Below are 23,373 nucleotides of genomic sequence, written 5' to 3' on the forward strand. Positions count from 1 at the left end.
GAGCACTTCCACCAGGATATACTGGACTTTGAACACCGCTACCAAGGACAATACAATGAGAACATGATGGAAGAATACATCTGGAGGCTGATTCGTGAAAATGATTTACAATAAAATGCACAGAAAACTTTGGTTGACCTCACATACCTGGATATTCAGTGCTGAAGTCCAGACATGGCCGAGGTTGAATATCGGGTTAATTCAGCCCATGGATATCACCGCTGGCTGAATATCTACTCCTTAGTTGTCTTTAGATTTCTTGTAAAATTTTAAAAAGGAATTATGAGATGATTTATGTTCTCCTATATGTATTTGTTAGAAACAGGAGATGAAATATGGTCTGGTTTCAGTAATGAGAATACTCCAGCCTTCTTTAACTGGTCGGACGGATCCACAGTCGATTTTACATATTGGGACCAAAATGAACCCAATGTTCCTTACAACAGTACTCCTAATTGTGTGTCATTTTCAGGAAAGGTAGGTATCGCCTTAATGTTTCAGTATTTGTGCAATGTTTTTGTCATTTTTATTTTGAAAATCTCAACCATTTATAAGAGACCTATCTTTAAATTCACATACACACAGAAAAAAACAGATGGTAATATCCCCTTTTCTTTATTCTGGATTTCAGTCTTTTAGATTTTAATTACAGTGGAATTTCGGTTTGCGAGTAACCTGGTTTGCGAGTGTTTTGCAAGATGAGCAAAACACTCAGCAAACTTTTGACTCGCAAACCGAGCACTGCCCCGATAAACAAGCACTCACAGCCCAGGAAGCACCGCTTCGGGGGATTCCTCTTCCGTCTTCCGGCCAGCCTTCCACGTCAGGTGCCTTCTGCAGGTTGAAGGGCCTCTTGTCTGGGCCTGCGCGTTGCGTGTAATGCGCACAGCGTCAATCATCTGTTTTGTGCGTGGCATGCAGGTGGGGCGGCGCTCGGCTGCGTGGGCTCGGATGGGGGCTCTCCAGCATGCAGGGGGCATCCAACGTGGAGGGCTGGCTGGCGGATGGAGGAGGCATCCCTCTGAAGCAGCACTGCGGGGTTCTCCGACAGCTGGCGGACATTAGATGCATCCCCCCGAAGCGGCACTGTGGGGTTCTTCTTCAGACGACGGACGTTGGAGGCGGATGGAGGAGACGGCGCTGCAGCACCCGGCACCCGATAGGTACAGACCCCGGGTTCTGGAACGAATTGTCGGTGTTGCCACTATTTTCTATGGGGAACTTTGCTTTGATAAACGAGCGTTTTGGATTACGAGCATGCTCCTGGAATGGAATGTATTTGCCTTTTCCAAACCTGTGCGTAAAGGTTCATGAACAGTCAGATGCTATTAGTAAATCCCTCCCCAAGAATGATTACTATCTAAGCTGCACAGCATTTCTCTCCTGCTGCTGGTCTATGATGGTAATCTTATTTTTGCTATGAGAGCTAGGCTTTCCTTTGTGAAAATTTCTACTTTTTATTGTTAAATAGTCATCTTTGTTTTATTTTGCCAAAAATTTTAAAGGGTAAAATTTTGCAGAAAATCCAACAGGGGCAATTTCCTTCTTCTGAAGCATATTCTTGACTTTCACTCTTTTCTTTCTTGAAATTTATCAAGTATCAAGATTTTCATTTCAACTGGGATTTTTTTTAATGCAAATTTTTACTTACAGCAAATATTTTCTGAAATACTCATTTACAAAATGACTTTTTACTGAAGTTTACACCAGAGCTGCATTTCAGTTTAAAATTTTAATCATGATTAATCATACAATTAAAAGACTGAATCTCCCTTCCTCCTGCTTTCAGGTATATTATCTCCCTCTCCCTCTCCCTTCCTTCACTATCTCTCTTTTCCCCTCTCCCGGTCCAGCAAATCTCCATTTTCCCAGTATCTCTTCCTTATTTTCCTGTCTCCCATTGTCCAGTATCTCTCCTTTCTCTCCATCTCTGAAGCCAACATCGTTCCCCCCTCCCTCCCATTCTGTTCTCTCCTGGTGTGAAGCCTGGTATCTTCCTTCCCTACCCCTCCTCTCAAGCCCTCTACTCCCCTGTCGTTTTACCTTAAAGCTGGTTTTCTGTTGGCAGCGATGCATGTACACTGCCTTCAAGGTAATCACGTTTTCAGATCCAAACATAAATTTGTGCATGCTGATCTTCATTTCCAAAGATAAACTACCATAATACTGTAGCAAGACATTGCCATCGAGTCTGCTTTGTAAGGTGGTTAGTTTACCTCTTGCCCATGCATTATTCAAGAAATACAAACATCTTTTCATAGAAACATGATGGCAGATAAAGGCCAAATGACCCATCTAGTCTGCTCATCCTCAGTAACCATTATCTTTTTCTCTCTCCGAGAGATCCCAAGTGGCTATCCCAGGACCTTTTGAATTCAGACACAGTCTCTGTTTCCACTACCTCTTCTGGGAGACTGTTCCATACATCTACCATCCTTTCTGTAAAGAAGTGTTTCCTTAGATTACTCCGGAGCCTATCACCTCTTAACTTCATCCTATACCCTCTCCTTGTAGAGTTTCCTTTCAAATGAAAGAGACTCAACTCTAGTGTAAAAGTATTTAGGTCAAGTCTCTTCTTACTGCCTTCCAGTGCAGATTCTGCACCATTTTGGACTATCTTTGTCATCTTTAGATAACACCTACAAAACTGAACACAGTACTCCAAAGTGAGATCTAACAAACAACATCCCAGGGTACTAAAAGAACTCAAATATGAAATTGCTGAACTGCTGTTAGTTATCTGTAACCTGTCGCTAAAATAGTCTGTAGTACCTGAAGATTGGAGGGTGGTCAATGTTTTTAAAAAGGGTTCCAAGGGTGATCCGTTAAATTACAGAATGGTAAGCCTAACTTAAGTGCCAGGCAAAATGGTGGAAACAATTATAAAAAAAATAAAATTGTGGAACACATAGACAAGCATGATATAATGAGACAGAGACAGCATGGGTTCAGCCATTGGTGATCTTGTCTCACCAATTTGCTTAAATTATTTGAAGGTGTGAATAAACATGTGGATAAAGGTGAGCCGATTGATTTAGTGTATCTAGATTGTCAGAAAGCTTTGACTAAGTTCCTCATGAGAGGCTCCTGAGAAAATTAAAGGGTCATGGGATAGGTGGCAAGTTCAGTTGTGGATTAGGAATTGGTTATTGGATACAAAATAGAGGGTAGGGTTAAATGGTCATTTTTCTCAATGGAGGAGAGTAAACAGTAGAGTGCCACAGGGATCTGTACTGGGACCTGTGCTATTTAACTTATTTATAAATGATCTGGAAATTGGAGCGATAAGTGAAATGATTAAATTTGCAGATGACATTAAACTGTTCAACATTGTTAAAATGCATGCAGATTTTGGTAAAAGTGCCGGCAGACCTTAGGAACTTGGAAGACTGAGCATCCAAGTGACAAATGAAATTTAATGTAGACAAATGCAAAGTGATGCACATTGGGAAGAATAACCCGAATCACAGTTACCAGATGCTAGGGTCCACCTTGGGGGTTAGCACCCAAGAAAAGGATTTGGGTGTCATTGTAGACAATATGAGGAAACCTTTCGCTCAATTTGTGGCGGCTGCCAAAAAAGCAAACAAGATGCTAAGAATTATTTTAAAAGGAATGGTTAACAAGACTAAGAATGTTATAATGCCCCTATATTACTCCATGGTGAGCCCTCACCTGTAGTATTGTGTTCATTTCTGGTTTCCTTATCTCGAGAAAGATAAAGCAGCACTAGAAAAGGTTCAAAGAAGAGCGATCAAGATGATAAAAGGGATGGAACTCCTCTCATATGAGGGAAAAACTAAAAAGGTTAGGGCTCTTCAGCTTGGAAAGAGAAGGCTGAGGGGAAATATGATTGAAGTCTACAAAATCCTGAGTGGAGTAGAAAGGGTACAAGTGGATCAATTTTTCACTCCATCAATAATTACAAAGACTAGGGGACATTCAATGAAATTACAAGGAAATGCTTTTAAAACCAATAGGAGGAAATATTTTTTCACTCAGAGAATAGTTGAGCTCTGGAACGCATAACCAGAGGTTGTGTTAAGAGCGGATAGTGTAGCTGGTTTTAAGAAGGATTTGGACAATTTCCTGGAGGAAAAGTCCATAGTCTGTTATTGAGAACAACATAGGCAAGCCACTGCTTGTCTTGGATCGGTAGCATGGAATGTTGCTACTCTTTCAGTATTGGCTAGGTACTAGTGACCTGGATTGGCCACCGTGAGAACAGGCTACTGGGCTTGATGGACCATTGGTCTAACCCAGTAAGGTTATTCTTATGTTCTTAACTTGTACAGCAGCAGTATCACTTCCTGTTTTCTTCTGGTTATTCTTCTTTTTATGTAGTCTAATATTCTTTTGGATTTGGCCACTTTTTTGTCTCATTTGTTTTATATTTATTTAGGACTCCTTCTTGAAAGCCGCAGGAATTGCTTTGAAGTCCATAGGAATTTAATGGGCATTGGAGCATTTGCTCCATGGCAGCCACTGCAGCTGCTTTGTAAAAGGGGGGGTTAATTTTATTTTTATTATATATGTATTTGTATTTATAGTCTGCATTATCTAAAAATCTAAGCAAGATGCAATCAACGTAGGTAATACCAAAAATAAAACAAGATGTAAAATTATATGAAAATAAAATAAAAACTGGATCTGCGACGCTATAATATAGCCTGTCTCCTTCGACATCTGGTGGATTGGTTTAAGAACACTCAATACTATACCCTTGTTTCTCTTGAGCAGCAGTTGATGGCACCAATGCACTTGTTATACTATCTTCATGCCAAAAGACCTCATCAGATTTTTCCTACTCGTTCGCTTCCCTTGCTGAAATCCATGAGAAAGTGTTGGCAATGGTTATGCAAACGAATGCATTTGCCTTTCACCTCTACTGTACTATTACCCTTATGGGGGAATCAGGATTTGGACCCGGATGGCTCTAAGCTTTATCTGCGGAGATGGACTGATCATGGTCTCTGTTATGTGGTATCGGAGCACGGCCTTCCTATTTCCTTTAAGGATCTTCAAGCCCGGGGACTCTTGCAGGCTCAAAACTGGCTTTGTTACAGCTAGGTCACTCATTATCTACTTTATCTACTTTAACTGAAGATATGGCGGACATGGTTCAGGAAACATTGACTTTGTCTCGACAGTCCAGAACCAGCTTATCCTTTCACCAGGTCAGTTTGGATAGTTTTAGTGTTCCCTGGGATTATGAAGCTGTGGCGGTGGTGTGGAATCAGGACCTTGCTTCTTCTGAGTAGCTCACGGCTGATGGCCTGAGGCTCCTAATGAAAAATTTCCCGCACTTGACTCGCTCTGTGGTTCTGCAAGAACAACATTATAAATTCCTGCTTAGACTTTACATCTCCCCCTATAGGGCGTTTGTTGCAGGTTTGCTACTCATGCTGGCTGTCCTAAGTGCCCTTCAATGCCTGATGATTTATTTCATATGTTCTGGTCCTGTGACAAGAGTGCAAACCTTTTGGTCATTCATTGGTCTTCATCTACAGATGCTTTGGCGGAGAGGAGTTCCTTTGCGGGCAGATGTCCTGCTTTTTTCTCAATTCTCTTCTTTGGGATTCTCTAAGGGTAACTCATTGTTGCTGAAAAAAGCCTCATTGCTGGCCAGGAAATGTATACTTTTATTGTGATAGCAAGCAGAGGTGCCTACCATTACTATGTGGAAAAATGAACTGTTTACTATGTTAAAACATGAATATTTGGATGCTAAGAATTGTGGCCCGGGTCATTGGAGAAAATTCCGGGCTATTTGGACTCCAGTCTGGGAAAATTTGTCCCCTGGAGCCCGAAGTGCTCTTTTGAATTTTTGACACTGGAGTGCTTGGGGGGGAGGGTGGGAAGGGATTGGAGTGAGGGGGAGTGGCTGTTGCGCTGTTTTCCAATATGTTTCATTTAGTCTCCACAAAGAAACCATGCAGTAGACTCTTATCTTGAGTTCTGGTTTATGGTTGTACTTGTTTTTCGAGTGTTGTGTCTTTTTATTGTATACCATTTTCTAAATAAAAACTATTTACAAATAAAAATAAAAATGATAATGTTAATAGAAAAACCACAAACACAAAATTTGTATAAACTCATCAGTCATGCCACCTTATAGCTTTGAAGGTCAAGTCATAGATATTATCAGACATCCATAAGACCTTCCAGCCTTTTCTTAAATGCCATGATTTCCTCAGTACATCTTAGATCTACCAGTAAAGTGTTCCACAACACCTAATCACAGAGAAGATGTACTGACTAGACTCATCCAAATGGACTTGATGAAATGATGGGATGTCAAGCAAACATTGTATTTTTGATCTTAAAATCCACAAAGGACAATATAGCCTCTGTGAGACAGAGGTACACACTAGGGCTTCATTGTTCAGAGTTCTATGCAATAATCTTAAATTGTTTTGCAAGCTTAAGATGCGTAGATACTAGCACCCTAAGATTCTTGGGCTGTCTTCTGTTGCATACATTAAATTTGGATTTGTACACTTCAGATGCATTATTCTGAACTGTTCTGCATTGAAACTTAACTGTCAAACATTTAAGTTGCAAATCTGTTCTCGTGTAGTTTGATCCCTACTATGTTGCAGTTCTCATTATTTACAAAAGGCAAACAATTCCATTGTTAATATCACTCACAAAGATTGGACAGAATCATCCCTAGGATCAGCCTCTGAGGCATTTCTCTACTTGCATTTCTTTCCAATGAGTACCGTATTTTCACCCGTATACCGCGCACCCGTGTGAAACGCGCACACGGGGATAGCGCGCGGGGAACACAAATTTATGTTTAAAAAATTTAATATAGCGCGCACACGCGTATACCGCGCATGCTAAAACCTCCTCCCGCCTACTCCGAACCGGCATCCTCCCCCCCCCCCCCCGCTCGCTTACCCGAGAGAGCATTTTTTTTTTTTCATTCAAATCCAGCATTCCCCCTGCGAACCGGCATCCTCCCCCCCCCCCCCCGCTCGCGTCACCTCCCCTCCCCCGCGATCCTACATCCCCCCCAGCACCGCAAAACATCTTTTACCCGATTGGGCACCAGCACCAATGCACAGGATGTGCCAGTGCCCGAAGATCCTCCCTCGTTGGATTGGGCTGGGCTGGGCTGGCCGTGCGATGCGAGAGAGATCCTCCTTCCTCCTGCGCCGGGCTGGACTAGGCTTTGAGCATTTACGCATGCTCAAAACCTTCTGGTCTCGCTCTCTCCGATCTCGGAGAGAGCGAGACCAGAAGGCTTTGAGCATGCGCAAATGCTCAAAGCCTAGTCCAGCCCGGCGCAGGAAGAAGGAGGATCTCTCTCGCACCGCACCGCCCAGCCCAGCCCAATCCAACGACGGAGGATCTTCGGGCACTGGCACATCCTGTGCATTGGTGCCGGTGCCCAATCAGGTAAGAGATGTTTTGCGGTGCTGGGGGGGATGTAGGATCGCGGGAGAGGGGGGGTGACGCGAGCGGGGGGGAGGATGCCAGTTTGCAGGGGGGATGCCGTATCGGATTGAAAAAAAAAAGTTGTAAAACGCGCTTACACATATAACGCGCACGGTTATGCAAGGTTTGTAAAAATCGTGTATAACGCACGCGTTATATGCGTGAAAATACGGTAAGTTTCTGTTACCACTAACTTCTATTATTTGTCAATCAACTAATTTCTAACTCACTCTTCCACCTTGAAACCCACCCTCGGGTTTCTCAACAAAATTCATAAGCCTCATGAGGAAGAGTATTGGAGGTACTGATCATGTCCAACGCCTGCCCTAAAACCATGGTTTCTTCAATCCTAAAATCCACAGTTTTCCTTTTAAAAATGAACTTGCAGTCCAGACTTCAAAGTCCTGTGGGCAGTATCAAAACTACTCTGTCTACCTCAAGAATAAAATAAATACAAATCGGAGTGAATCAACTTCCAGCTGGATCTTTGGATATCTCCTCCTCCTCATTTAAGCTTGTTTTCTGCTTTTGGGATTGTGTTGTAGTAAGGAGTGGATATTTCTTATGTTTTTGGTATTACTTTGGTATATTATTATATTAGCTTGCTTAATATATTTAATATGTGTTTGTGGTTTTGTAGACTGCCAAGATCTAATTAGTGGATTGGTAGTATATTCATGTTTTTAAATAAATGACATGAAGATCATCCTGCCCATGTACAAGTATTTCACTAGCAGAATGAAACATAAAGAGACAAAGAGACACAGTATTAGAATAAATGTTTGGATATGGATTTAGCACATGCCTAATTTGCCTTGTTTTGTTACAGTCTGGCCGTTGGAAGATAAAGCCTTGTGATGAGAAATTGAAATACATATGCAAGAAAAAAGGAGTGTTTCAAAATGAAACACAGTCTGATGAGGGATGTCCCCAGAAAGAGGTAATTGTTGATGCTAAAATTGTAAATGTTATTCATGAACAATATCTTAGATTTCCAGGAGGATTTTTTTGTGTGGGACACTTAAAAAAAAGTTGCTGCTGCATTAAATGATATTGGTCCCTCTTTTGGATGCTAGCACACATGTTACTACTCCTCAGTTAATTTGAGCAGAAATGAGCAATGGGTATTAACTAAGACTAATCTGATAGCTAAGACTGATTTTTGGAAAGCAAGATAACCTGTAAGATAATGTGTGTTCTGTTTTGCCATAACACAGACTGATCTTGTTACACGATAGGCAGTGGAATAGGATGGGATGCTCAACACAGCTTAGTAGAGGGGCTAGCTGTGGTACTGTGGACCGTTTGAGAAGCTATTGTGCCCCTTTCTTCGTGGTAATGATCTAAGCAGCAGCAATCATACAAGTAGGGGTGGAACTGTACACATCAACCAGGGATAGGTCAAATGAGTAAATCTTTACTAAGATATTAATGTAACAGTCTCTGTCATATATTCACTGAGTGTCGGAGATTCGACACAGTTCATGTTTCGGCTAGGAAGTCTGCCTCGGGGGTGTAATCAACATTTAAAGAATGAATTTATTAAAACAATTCAGAATAATGAACCAGTATTGTAGTAAATAAAGATGACAATGAAAATATAAATATATAAAATTACATGCAAAGTGTCAGCAAGATAAAAGGAATTACAAATATGCAACCAGGATAGGCAGTGGAATAGAGTGGGATTCTCAACACAGCTTGGTAGCGGGGCCAGCTGTGTACTGTGCATGGTCTGAGAAGCTGTTGTACCTCTTTCTTCGTGGCGATGATATAAGCAGCAACATATTGAATGTTTTTTGTACACGTCATACCCTCTTTGAGTTTTGTGAAAATATAATTGTTTTCTTGCATTTCTATAGATTTGGAAAAGGCATGGAAACTTCTGCTACAAGGTAGATCTGAATGAGGCTTCATTTGGTTCTCAGTGTAATCTGACTGTGATGAACAGGTATTGAAATCTATGCAAAATATTGGAATATTTCATTTTGAAAATTTAGATATATGTAAATACATAATAGATATACTACCCTTGAGTGCACAGACTGATAAATCTCCAAACCTACTTGAATAGAAGCCACTCTCAATATTGAGCAAGCATGTTCATTGTGTGGCATCCCCAATTATTTTGAAATGTTATTGCCCATGCCTATTTGCATGGAATGTTGCTACTATTTGGGTATTTGCCAAATACTAATGACCTGGATTGGCTACCATGAAGACAGGCTATTGGACTAGATGGACCATTAGTCTGACCCAGTAAGGCTAATCTTATGTGCAGATCCCACTGTGTATATATGCCCACCTATGTACCCTACCAGATGCAGCAGTACTGATACTTCGAACATAGAAACAGAAACATAGAAACATGATGGCAGATAAAGGCCAAATGGATTTGTGGATAGGTGGGTTATAAATACTTTTACATAGAAACTTAGAAACATGACAGCAGATAAAGGCCAAATGGTCCATCCAGTCTGCCCATCCGCAGTAACCATTATCTCTTTTTCTCTCCGAGAGATTCCACGTGCCTATCCCAGGCCCTTTTGATTTCAGACACAGTCTCTGTCTCCACCACCTCTTCTTGGAGATTGTTCCATGCATCTACCACCCTTTCTGTAAAAAAGTATTTCCTTAGATTACTCCGGAGCCTATCACCTCTTAACTTCACCCTATGCCCTCTCATTGCAAAGTTTCCTTTCAAATGAAAGAGACTCGACTCATGCGCATTTACATCACGTAGGTATTTAAACATCTCTATCATATCTCCCCTCTCCCACCTTTCCTCCAAAGTATACAGATTGAGCTTTTTAAGTCTGTCCCCCATACGCCTTATGATGAAGATCACATACCATTTTAGTAGCTTTCCTCTAGACCGACTCCATCCTTTTTATATCTTTTTGAAGGTGCGGCCTCCAGAACTGTATACAATATTCTAAATGAGGTCTCACCAAAGTCTTATACAGGGGCATTAATACCTCCTTTTTCCTACTTGAACACTGTAGGCTTGCAGTTCTTCACCTTCTCATAATATTTTCAGTACATGCCTGGATTGTTATGTTCAAATTATCTGTGAAGATAATAATTGTTACTATTTTGCATACTACTGTGTTACTTAAGGGGGAAAAAGTGCACATAGGCAGTTGATTCGACATTTGTACTGTATATGGCCCCCTGCTGACTGGATGAGTGGTCCATACTTGGTTCATGAATACTACTACTATTTATCACTTCTATAGAGCTGAAAGGCACACTGTACATTTTGACATTTAATATACAGTCTAACTTGGACAGATAGACATGCCATAAAGGTTTGCAGATGCAGAACCCAAGGTGAGAAGATTTAGGAGTTGAAAGCAGTCTCGAAGAGGTAGGCTTTTAACTTCAATTTGAACACTGCCAGAGATGGAACCCGCAGTAGGGATTCAGACAGTTTGTTCCAGGCATATGGCACAGCAAGACAGAAGGGACAGAGTCTGGAGTTAGCAGTGGAGGAAAAGGGCACAGATAGGAGGGACCTACAGGCTGAGTGGAGCTCATGGGGTTAGGGGGGGTTCATAGAGGAAGATAAGTGAAGAAAGATAACGAGGGACTGTCAAGTGAATGCATTTGTCAGTAAGAGGAGTTTGAATTGTATTCGGAAATGGATGGAGAGCCAATGAAGCGACTTTAGGAGAGGAGTTATGTGAGTATAGCAGCTTTCGCAGAATATGAGTCATATATAGAGTTTAGTTCTGGTGAGGGGAGAGTGATCTAAAGGGTAAGAATCCATAAATAAAGTGCTGAAGAAAGCAGGAACAACAGAAAAGCATGTCCTTTACCTTGCACACTATAGTGTAATCTCTAAAAAGTTTTTTTTAATTTCCTTCACCTTCTTTTACCCTATTAGTCTCCTTAGGTTTTATGAGTTTTCTAGCTTTTTTCTGTTTTTACATCTACTTCTTTACAATTTTCTGGTGCTTTTGATATCTAATTTGGGCCTTTTTTATCCAAGAAGGAAGCCCCATAGTAGCCAGACCACATCCAGTGTGGATACTCATAACTGGTGCTTACAGTGCTTGGGCCAGATCACAAGGCCTCAGACTTATGTTCTATCTGCACATGTCACAAGGAGGTTCTGTGGCCAAGAAGAGCCAAAGAAAAAAATGGTTCCTTGAAGTCCATACTATGTTAATCAGCATTGGAGATACTTAGCCAACCAGATGCTGGGGATGCATTACTGCTTAGGAGGCATAGTCTCCCTTGACATAGTCAGTAGGACTCCTTGGAATTTAACATTGACTGATACCGAATCTGTCTTCTTCGGATGGGTTTCCTATCCCAATATCAAATATTTTTGATGTCATATTGTAGGAAGAAATGCCAACTTCGAAACTGTGAGCATTTGGTGAGTAACAATTTCTTTTAGAGCACTCCTAGACAGAGAAATACTTAACCTCCTCAATATCTGATGAGGCACAGAAGACTACTGGAGCCTGGGGCCAGGCCATCAGTACACCTCAGGTGACCCTGGGAAATTTTAGCTACCCTCAGTCTTGGCATCAGCAGTCTTCAAAGAGAAGCTGAAAAGAATAATTGAAGATCAGTTTGCCCACCATCTGGCTCAAATATATTCTGGCAGCCTTGATATTGAAGCATGTGGAGGCTACACAGAATTTGATGCTCATGCATTGTCCCCAGGGGTTGTTGTTGGTATCCAGGGTATTGAAGGGCAGTGGATTCGCTCAGCCACCTTGATGTAATATTGAGTGCATTGGGGGAAGAAGCTTCTACAAGGCACTGAATAGATATCAAGGTCTTCACATCAGCAGTCAGAGTTCCCTCAGTAAGGCTTTGGCTGATTACCAGGCACAGACTATGACTTCTACAGAAGAGTATTTTAGCCAAAATTTGATTGATTTCGGGGGTTCTATAAACCTGAAGATAAGGGTTCCACTGGTACCTCTCAGTCCCCTTCCTATCCACAAGAAAGGAGACAGTATGTCCTTGAACATCTCTCTTTCATTGATTCTATAAAGCAAATGAGTAATGCTATTTCATTTCAAATATAGGAGGAGGAACCAGGGGCAGAATTGTTGGACATCCTCTAGTTCCTAAACCCTCATCCCTACCCCCACCCCCAAAAATGTGAGGCATGAACATGCCTGTTCAAAGTATTGCTCCAAAATGAGAGATGCAATGGATCAATTTAGGAATACCATAACAAAGAAATGGAAATTTTGTTTCTGGTTTGCTCAATGTGACCATTTATTTCTTATGATTTCTTGATAAAGAGGCATTTCACATTTGCAAAGCCAAACCAGTGACGTACCAGTACTTTAACACATTACTTTTTAGTTGAAAATTGACTTAATGAACAATCGTTTCATATTTAGTAGAAGTAAAGTCATCTTATTGGGAGGAAGTTTCTATTCCCGGTAATTCCAAGAACATTCAGAACCCAGATAGTAACTGCATTCAAAAAAGCAAGCTATGATCTCATTTCCAAATGCATATATTAATGCACAATATCATACCAAAACAGAGGCACAAGTATTTGATGAATGGCTTCTAAAACTTGGTAATGGTGATTGGGAATTATCAAAATGTTGCAGTAGTACTGTTTTTGAAAATGTTGAATTTTGTCTACTTTCTTTCCTTAAATGAGAGTATAGCTTAGTCAAGTCAGTGTTCTTTGCACAAAACTGATGACATATTTGATCTCAATAAAGCAGTCTTACAGAAGATCAAAAACTAGTACTGATTGATTAGAACATGTTGATTGTGGCTGCTTACTTTGTGGGGAAGTTCAGGTACCTAATTTAACACCAACAGGGATGATTCCATAGAAGCTCAAGGTTAGATGGCCAGTTGTCATATTATTATCCAATCTCATACCAAAAAAGTACTGTTGGACATGGTGATGACCATCAATACATCAGTTTTCATTAGTACTTGTACAAAAGAAATCAATGTGTTTTCCTTCCCAGAATTTCATGAACGTGATTAGATTCAATCTCAAATTCCAACTGACCAGAAATGAACTCCTTGTAAGATTAGCTTGTGCAATCCCAATCAGTAGATCTCAAGGACAAACCTTTGACTAAATAACTTTCTGTACTGTACTCTACAGGCCTTCTACTATCCTATAGGCCTGTACTACATACATGGTCTTGCATTTTCAAAGATCAAGTATTTGGTTCTGTAAAGGTTTTTAGACAGTGTGTTTTTACAGATCCTGTATTTCCAGAAGTAAACATTCTTGACACCTAAGAAACTGTATCACATGTTTATGCTAACATCCTCATATCACTATATAAATCATCGCTTCACTGCACTGTTCACAACCTACAAGCATGCCACTGATCATAAGCAAGTTAATACCCGAACAATAACCTATATTCAAAATATATCTTATGAAAAAGCTATTATAAATACAAACACAATTCACAATAACACACTCTCTCCATTTATATTAAACAGATTTCAGCTAGTCATGCATATTACTTACCTAAAATAAATTGTTTGTTTCAGATTTGAGCAAGAATTTATAAATGGATTGATCAGGAAAGCCAGTAACGCAGAGGGAAAGTATTACTGGATAGGCTTACAAGATGTAAATTCTACAGGAGAATACACCTGGGTAAATACTGGAGAAACATATGAAAATGTCACATACATGAACTGGAATTATCTTGAACCAGGTAAAAATCACATGTTTTTTTAGATGTATTATAAATTTTAAATTCAGAGAGAGTGAATAGTCATACTATCATTTGGAGCCTTTGTTCAATAGCTGCCATAATACTGCATGAAACAATCAAATGTTTTATTTTTTTTGTTTGTTTTATTTTTTTAAGCAAAGCTAAAAGTAAAGTAAAGCCAAGATTTTGCTTTGCTTGAAGTACAGGGGAGACAATGGAAAATAGTTGCTATTTTTTAGGTTTGGTTTAAATTGTTTGCTATATTATCAGAAAATTTGGAAAACAAGCTGCCCTTTCTATATTGAACCCTTTTTATTTAAATCTGAGAGGCTAACAAAGTGCATTTTACTATTTTTTGACTGGACAGTAGTTATTTCTGAAATGGGATCTGTGTTTCAGATGTCAGTTTGATGTGCATTTTCACAAATTACATTCATTTCTTGCTTTTTCTTTATACAATTGTAAAAAATCCATGTTTTTAAGTGATATAATAAAACTGCCATATCCTAAAAAAAAAAAAAAAAAAGAAACAATCTCTTCTATTACACAAATTCCCATTCCTGATGGAATTATGGGAAGGCAGCAGTAGTGTAGCTCTGGGTGGGCTTAGGCCTACCCAAGACAATTCATCAGTGGATGCTTTTCATCCTTGCTCCCACACCTGGATCTGGCATTTGCCCCCACTCACCAACCCATAGCCCGGGAACTCTCTTCTTCTCTCTAAATCTCCTGCTTTCCCGTACTTCATCACTTTTGCAGGCAGGAGCAGCAATGTGTATTTGTTTCCTGTGCTGACTTCCCTCTGGTATGACCCGCCCTTGCTAATGTCATTTCCTGTTTTCTCTCTGGCAGGATGTGGCAGAGGGAAGTTTGCAGGGTCAGCAAAGGAAGCAAATGCATGTTGCTTCTGCCACCTGGGGAAGGGGGAGACAATTGCTAGGCTTTGGGGGCCGGAGAGGGTGGCAGGAAATGCTAGATCCAGGGGCAGGAGAAGGGGCAAGATGCAGGATAAATTATGTGGTGGGAGGGATAGTTTGGGAAGGCTATGTTAGTGGAAGGCAATTAGTTTAGGTTTGGCTTTGTTGGTGAAAAGCAGCATCCCTACTTATGCTGATGCCAGCTTCTTATGGGGATGAGTGACCATTCTGCTTCCAATCTTGCAGTTTTATGTGATACTTCCAAAGCTCACCAACTCCTTGGGAGTCCACTATCTCCTCCCTTTCTTTATTGACTACCAAGTCTGTCTTTGCCCTTTGATTCCCTTCCCCTCTTCATCATCCACATACATCGTGACCGGGCCATCTCATTCCCTCTTCCCTTAGTCTGCCAGATTGTTTTGACACATTATCAGTTCTGTAAGCACTATAAAAGTCAGAGTAAACTCACTCCCATAGTGGTTACAGAATTTCAACAAGAGGTGCTTTGTTTTTGGAGACAGCAGTAATAAAGGTCTCGGAGCTAAACACATTTAATAGAATATTTAAGTTCAACCTGTTGGCTACAGCTTATTAAATCACAGGTCCCAGAATTTAAAAAAAAAATGGCAAAAATAAATCTTCACTGATACAACTGCAACACACAAAGCAGAGAAAAAAAAGCCATTTTACAAAAATATTCCCCCAGTTTTGAGCGCATAACAAACGCTCAATGTCCTGATCTTGTACAAATGCACTCTGTAAATAATCCATAAACTGAACCAAAATCTACACAGTTCAATTACCCTGATATTGTCTGGATAAATATAACATCAGGACATGGTAGGGAGGTGAAGTGTCTAGATGAAATCAAGGGCTGCTTTATGGAGTAACTAGGCCTTGGTGGTCCATGTGATCTAGTGCAGGAGGTTATTAGGTTTAGATTTAGATTTTAATAGGGTTTTAAAAAAAATATATATATACCACCTATCAAGATTATCTAAGCAGTTTTACAATCAGGTACTCAAGTATTTTCCCTATGGTGCTGGGACCACTTGATAACAATGATCATAACGATCAAATTCAAGTTAATATCTGGAGCAAGTACACACAAGAAATCCAATATGACTGATAAAATGAGGAAAATGATAAAAAGAAAACTCAGAGGGGGGAACAAAAAATAATAATTTTATTTTTTTTGGTTCAAAATTTTAGCATTTCCTGGGGGCTGTGTTGCAATGGCAAGTGGAAACTTTCTTGGAAAATGGGAGGTTAAAAATTGTAAAAGTTTTAAAGCTTTTACTATCCACAAAATAAGTATTGGATCTGTTCAAAAAGAAGCGCCATCTCCCAAACCTAAATACCTCTGTGAAGAAGGATGGTTACCTGGATCAGATGGCCTTTACTGCTACAAGGTAACAGTGATCTTTTTTGTCACTTGTTCAACTATTTGTGGCTGTTAAAATAATGGCATGATGTTAAACCATTATTCTCTGTCTAGGGTTAGGCCTCCTCAGAGCTGTCCTAAGGGGTCATTCCATATCAAGTGGACCAGGCAGGTTATTCCATATCAAGAGAATTTGAGATTTAACAGGCAGCTGAATGGAGGTTACATAAAACTCCACATAAAACAAAACAGACACTTTATCCTAGTGCTGCAACCCAACACCTGCCAGGGACTGAATTTTTTTTGGATTAGTACAACCCTTGGTACTAAGTTCCCGTGCAAAGTTCGGAACCTAACATGAGCTTGCCTCCCCTTTTATGGGCCAGCAAACTATATGAAAAATATTACAATAAGAAATTTAAGATCCACTTTGACTCCTCGTTGCTCCTGACCTATACTTTGATTCAGGCCATAACTGGACCAGTAGTCATGGCCCATGATGTACGTCTAGAATTTGTACTAGGAGGCTTTGCAGCCAATTGGAAGCAGAGATATAATGACATAAAGATGCGATGTCACTTTTTCATGCAAATTTTCACCATTTTTTGGGGTGCAAATATCTCTATTGTGTAGCTTTTAATTTTCTTCTTTTTAATGTAATTTGAAAGAGCATCATTTTTGTTGCAAAAGCCACCCTTTTTCATCTTGGACCCATCCTTGCTTTGGTCAGAATTAAGGTCCCAATAACATGCATCATTTGCATGTGCAGATATACTGTGTTATACATAGCTATCTTTGGCATCCTATTGTGTAATACTCGGATGCGCAAGAGATGTGGCATTTTATAATGTAGCTAAGCTTGTGCTTACTATGTTTTTATGACGCATCTTGCTTTGCCATGTACAGTGGTGCCTCACACAACGAACTTAATTGGTTCCAGGAGCAAGTTTGTTATGTGAAACGTTCGTTATGTGAAACGCGTTTTCCCATAGGAATACATGTAAAAAAAAATAATTCGTTCTGCAGCATAAAATATGCTAAGATGACATAAAAAAGATAAATTTTTTGTTATTATTTTTATTTAGATACATCTAAAAACATACATCTCCCTGTCCTTTTACTTCCACTATCTTCCTATCCCATCTCTATTCCCTTTTGTCCCTCTCCCCATGATCAATCATCTCACCACCTCTCTCTGCCCTCACCCTCAGGGTTCAAGATTGCTTCCACTCTTTTTCCTGTTGTTCTCTCTGCCTGTCACCCTATGATTTAGCATCCCTTCTGCCCTTGTCCAATATTTCCCCTTCTCTCCCTCCCTCTCATCCCCTGCTCCAACATGTGCTTTCAGCGGCCTTCTCCCCCCTTAAGCGTCTTTTCTTCTCCACTCCACCTTTCCTCCCTCCCTGCCTCCACCTTTGTGGCGCTTTTGCACCCGACCGACAACAGAACAGGCCCGGTCGGACAAATCTCCCTGTCCTGTAGCCGCGAATCTAAATTACCTTCTTACAGCAGCTGGATTATTGAAGCTGCTGTAAGAGGTAATTTAGATTCGCGGCTACAGGGCAGGGAGGTTTGTCGGCCGGGCCTGTTGTCGGTCGATCGGGGGACCTGACCAGCTGTGCACATTCTTCGGGGCGGACCGCCCCCTCCCCCCTCTTTCGTTCGCCATTGCCTTCTTCCTACCTGCCCTGCCGCAGCCGCACACAGCCGACCGGAAGTCTTCCTGATGTCAGCGCTGACGTCGGAGGAAGGGAGGGCTTTGCTTAAGCCCTCCCTCCGACGTCAGCGCTGACATTGGGAAGATTTCCGTTCGGCTGTGTGCGGCTGCGACAGGGCAGGTAAGGAGAAGGAGACTACCCCGCAGGTAAGGAGAAGGAGACCAACCCCGCTGCGATCCAACCCCGCAGGAACCCCGGAAGTATGCAGCTCGGGCGACTTCGTTGTGTGAAACGAAGTACGTTATACGGATCACGACATAAAGTTCGTTGTGCGCAGCGTCCGCTGTGCGAGGCGGCCGTTATGCGAGGCACCACTGTACTTTTATAAATGATCCCTCAAAATGGGCGTTACTTTATGCTGTGTTACTTACTGCATGCAAGCCTAGACATGCAAAAGTATCTCCTTCACAAGAAACTATGATGTCATATTAGAAAACTGCACAAGAATTTAGGGCTCCTTTTACTAAGCTGCGCTAGCGGTTTTGGCGCACGCGCTAGAAGCTAACGCCTCCATTGAGCTGGCGTTAGTTTTTCTGTGTAGCGCGGGCGTTAGCGTGTACTAATCTGCAGCATGTGCTAAAAACGCTACCGCAGCTTAGTAAAAGGAGCCCTTAGTGTCTCAAGCATCATGGTAAAAAGATCCATGAAGCTGAAACAGGACGGTATTCTTGCCATTCCAACACCAAAACAAGGGAAAATTCTTGCTCAGTAAGTTAAGCAAAAAGTCCTAGATTTTTACAAAGATGATGAAGTTTCTAGGATATGACCAGGCAAAAAAGATTGTTTCTGTGAGGATTAATGGTGAAAAGCAGAAAAGATTGTTATTGTGTCACCTGAAGGCACTTTACACTATTTATCGAGAAACAAATGGATCTGAAATTGGGTTCTCAAAATTCTGTGAGCTTAGGCCAAAATGGTGTGTTACAGTCAGTTTATCAGGAATACATTCAGTCTGTGTCTGTACAGTTCATCAAAATGTGAAACTTATGCTTTCTTCTATTTCACTTACAGATGACTACAATATGTTTTTGAGCAAAACTGTTTGTGGTATTAACTGAAAAGATTGCATGTTTCCGTGGTATGAAAAATCCCCTGGGAGGATTTCTCTGGAGGAATATCTTGTTGATTTATTTTAAAGAAAGTGACCCTGATGATATTGCATTTAAGCAATGGATTCACATAGATCAGGATACCTTAGAAACTCAGCAATTATCCTTAGATGATTTTACTTCAGAATAAGTTGGCAGAATTTCTATCCTGGCCAGCCACCATTTCATCTCCCACACTAAAGTGCTTATCTTAAGGAAATGAAATCTTATGGCGGGCCATGTCATCATTTTAATGGACTTACTGAGAATTATTCCTTTGGGTTTCATTGGGAAAATAGGCAACACTCCACCCGTTTGTGGTTGACTGCAGCCCTGATATGCATGGTCTCTGTACATGCATGATCAGTGGCTTCTTGTGCGACATGATAGCTGTGTACATGTTTTTGAGAAAGCTCATTGAGCATTTGAAATACATTTTATCTTTTACACAGCATATTACTACTTTAGCAATGGTTCTGCTGCTTGATACAAAAAAATTCATTAGTCTTTGCAATCATAATAAAGATTTTCATGTCACAGCTGAATGGAACTTTTTTGGCACCAGTATTTAGCTTGTAACTATGACAGTTCTTGGTGGATTGGCCACATATATAAGATCTCAGTTGAGAGATGTGATATTTTGATCAACATTTTGCACCCCCAAGGTCTTGCCAGATCATTTTATTGGCCAACCTGTAGAGATGCACGTTGGATTCCAGAAAAGCATGTTGTTGCTACCCTTGATGAACCCACAACAACTTCATCAAGCAGACAGTACATTTATTCACAAGTCACTTTGTCAACCATTGACGAGATGCTCAAAAGTATTTGCAAGTCAGGCCAGAGCCGGAGGTCCTTTCATGAGTCATGTGCTCTCACCAGTCCTCAACAGGACCCTCTTCCCAGAGAGCCTTTCAAGGTTCCAGACAGAAACTCTCTTTTATTTGCCTGTAATCAAAATGAAGAATTGATAGCGCCAGTATATCGTAGAGATACCCCAGTTTTGATGGTTGATACCATCAAGGTACTTTGGGCTCCTTTTACTAAGCTGCGATAGCGTTTTTAGCACGTGCAGAATTTTAGTGCACGCTAAACCCGCGCTATGTGGCTAGAACTAACGCCAGCTCAATGCTGGTGTTAGCATCTAGTGCGCGTGGCAATTCTGTGTGCACTAAGCGTGCACAAAACCGCTATCACAGCTTAGTAAAAGGAGCCCTTGGTGTTATAATCAATGATAAACTGACCTTTTACCAACAAATATGTTCTGTTGTGAAAAAATGCTGACTAAAAAGCACTAACTTTATAAATAAGGGCAAAAGTCCAGTACGAAAGCTAAAGCTAAGTATCAAAATTGCATATGTTTTGAAGAATTTAGAAGTTAAGAGTTATAAATTGAAATTGTATGGAGAGGTTTAAAATCAATGATGTTAGTCCCATTATGGTTTGCAAGCTAAATAGAAATTGCTAGCGGCAAAAAGGGGCCTGAAGTTTTCCTTCCAATACAGTAATGCACTGTTATACCTATGTTTAAGCTACAACATGATATAAATATACAAAGATTATGAGTGCAGTGAGTATTTTTGTTATTGAATCAAGTGACTTGCCCAGGGTCACAAGGAGCAGTGCGAGATTTGAACCTACAACCCCAGGTTGCTGGGGCTGTAGCATACCATCCCTATTGCACTGGAAAAAGTGATTAGGTTCTTACCTTGATATCTTTTCTTGTAGATAGTGTTGGTATGCTGAATCCCCAGCAATTTATCTGATGTGTCTGTTCTCTGACTGAAGCTTAATGGTCAGCTCCATAGCTAAGATTTCACTGTCAGTAAGACTATTGGATTAGAAAGAGTCTGTGTTTAGGATTATAAGGGAGGAAAGGATGAGTTCAGGCTGTTGTTTCTTGTTTAAATTGTTAATGGCTTGTTAATGTTTTAACTACATTACTGTTTCTTCAGTGATTGTTTTACATTCATCCAAGCAGATCAGACAAACTCCTCTATCCCAAACTCCTCTATCTCATCTCTTCTTCTGTAGGGCTGTCACCAACTTAGGTACAAACTCAAGGGGGCAGCAGAGACCATGGAGAAGGAGGAGGAGTTGAAAAGTTGTTATTGACATCTTCTGCAGTATGCTTGCGAGCACAGATGGATAACCCCTATGGTCAGTGGCGTAGTAAGGGAAGCAGACCACCCCAGGCACAATCTTCTTGTTGGAGAAATAGCCTGGCTATCAGTCTGCAAACCCAAAATTGGTCTGTCTCTTCCCTGCAGCCATCCTCTAAGATATGTTTCTGTGCTGATAACATCATGATGTTGGTACGCGCTGATGTCATAGAGTGCCTATAAAGGGGCCCGTATCTGGCAATTCTCCAAACTTCGTACTAAAGGAAAAGCTATCTAGTTAAGAATGCCTAGTGTTGCATATGTTACTTTGGCATCCTAGAGTGCTTTATGTGCCAGCCAGCACGATTTAAGTGTGCCTATTCTTGAATCGTGCTGACCAGCACCTTATTCGGCATCTACATTTTGCATGTCATTTATAGAATATGGCCCTAAGTGAATTTTTTGTAAAATCTGCAGTTTAAGCAATTCTGTTATGCTATGCCTTTTTTGTGCTTATATAAAGCTTGACAACCTGTGTCTTATACCTTGCCTGGCTATCGGGAGTGGCACCTAGGTGATGGGGTTGCCAGTTTTACTGAATTGGCAGTGGCTTAGCCACCACTGACCAATGCAAGGTAATTAACATACCACGGTTTTGCAACAACTTTGACTAATTTATGAAAATACGTCTGAGCAAAGAAGTTTCATAAGCTTTTAAGTTCAAAGTTTTTATTGGTTTATTGCAATGATGTATTACAGGAAGGAAAAAAACATATACAACATTAATAACATTAATGATAACACAAGAGTAACATTAATAAATGAAGTATGGATATGCTATGAATGTAATAGAATAGATTCAGAAAATAGAATGGCATTGTAGTGATATCAATTAGTGGTTTCCAAGTCTTTTCAAATGCGAGTAAAGATATATTCTTTATATAACTGCCATTCTTTCATATTTAGCTGTGGTACATACAGTATTCCACAACGTTGTTGTTGACAACTGAGGTATCTTTCCATTGCTGTAGTATCGTTCTTATTGCTAGTTGAATTAATATGTTCAATAATTTGTTTTCTGTAGATAAAGAATGGCTTTTGCAGCAGAAATGATGCTCTTTCAAATAACATAAAAAAGAAAAAAATTAAGAACTACACAATAAAGAGATTTGCACCCAAAAAATGGTGAAAATTTGCATGAAAAAGTGACATCATGTCTTTATGTCATTATCTTTGCTTCTAGTTGGCTGCAAAGTTCCTAGTGCACATCTTAGGTGTACGTCATGAATCATGACTACTGATCCACTTATGGCCTGAATCAAAGTATAGGTCAGGAGCAATGAGGAGTCAAAGTAGGCCTTATATTTCTTATTGTAACATTTTTTCATATAATTTGCTGGCCCATAAAAGGGATGTAAGTTCATGTTAGGTTAAAAATTTTGCACAGGAACTTAGTACCAAGGGTTGTTTTAATCCAAAAAAATTAAGTCCCCTGTCAGGTTTTATTGGGCTGCAGCACATGGACAAAGTGTCTGTTTTGTGTTATGCGCACTGTGAAAGTGACCTCCATTCAGCTGCCTGTAAGCCTCGAACCAATAAAGATCCATCCAAAAAGTTTTGCATGATTTAGTTTGAGATCGTAGTGAAGATCCACACACATTTTTATGCAATTTGGAGGAGGTTGAGCGTGGACGATTATCAAAATTGATACATTTGACATGGAATGACGCTTAGGGACTTCACAATTTGTTGCATTTTGTGCATTTTTAGAATACCTATTTTGAGTGTTCTTGAGAACAATCTGTATACACTGAATCAGCAATATAAGCAAGTTGCTACAGAAGAACAAAACTCATAGGACTTCTTATCATGAAATTCAGAGAGCTTCAAAAAAGCACAGAAGGAAATTTTTGCAGGATGAGAACCTTGCATACCCTTGAGTTAGCCCAAATTAATTTTGTTGTGAAATATAAGAAGTGTATCTGCAGATATGTAACTATTTCCAAGTTTTGGGCAATTAGCAAAATAGATGCCC

The 23,373-nt window shown here is 40.4% G+C and overlaps 1 protein-coding gene across 3 annotated transcripts in view; it reads left to right on the forward strand.

Annotated features, from left to right (window-relative positions):
- LY75 (lymphocyte antigen 75) overlaps nt 1-23,373 on the forward strand; it is a 187,761-nt gene that overhangs the window by 34,129 nt on the left and 130,259 nt on the right. For all 3 annotated transcript variants that reach the window (XM_033944549.1, XM_033944550.1, XM_033944551.1), the window contains exons 8-12: nt 320-477; nt 8,276-8,386; nt 9,309-9,397; nt 13,960-14,129; nt 16,259-16,458. In XM_033944549.1, the coding sequence (XP_033800440.1) occupies nt 320-477; nt 8,276-8,386; nt 9,309-9,397; nt 13,960-14,129; nt 16,259-16,458 (728 nt within the window). The remainder of the gene's footprint in view (nt 1-319; nt 478-8,275; nt 8,387-9,308; nt 9,398-13,959; nt 14,130-16,258; nt 16,459-23,373) is intronic.

The sequence above is a fragment of the Geotrypetes seraphini genome, chromosome 5 (genome assembly GCF_902459505.1).
Source record: "Geotrypetes seraphini chromosome 5, aGeoSer1.1, whole genome shotgun sequence".
Lineage (NCBI taxonomy): Eukaryota > Metazoa > Chordata > Amphibia > Gymnophiona > Dermophiidae > Geotrypetes > Geotrypetes seraphini.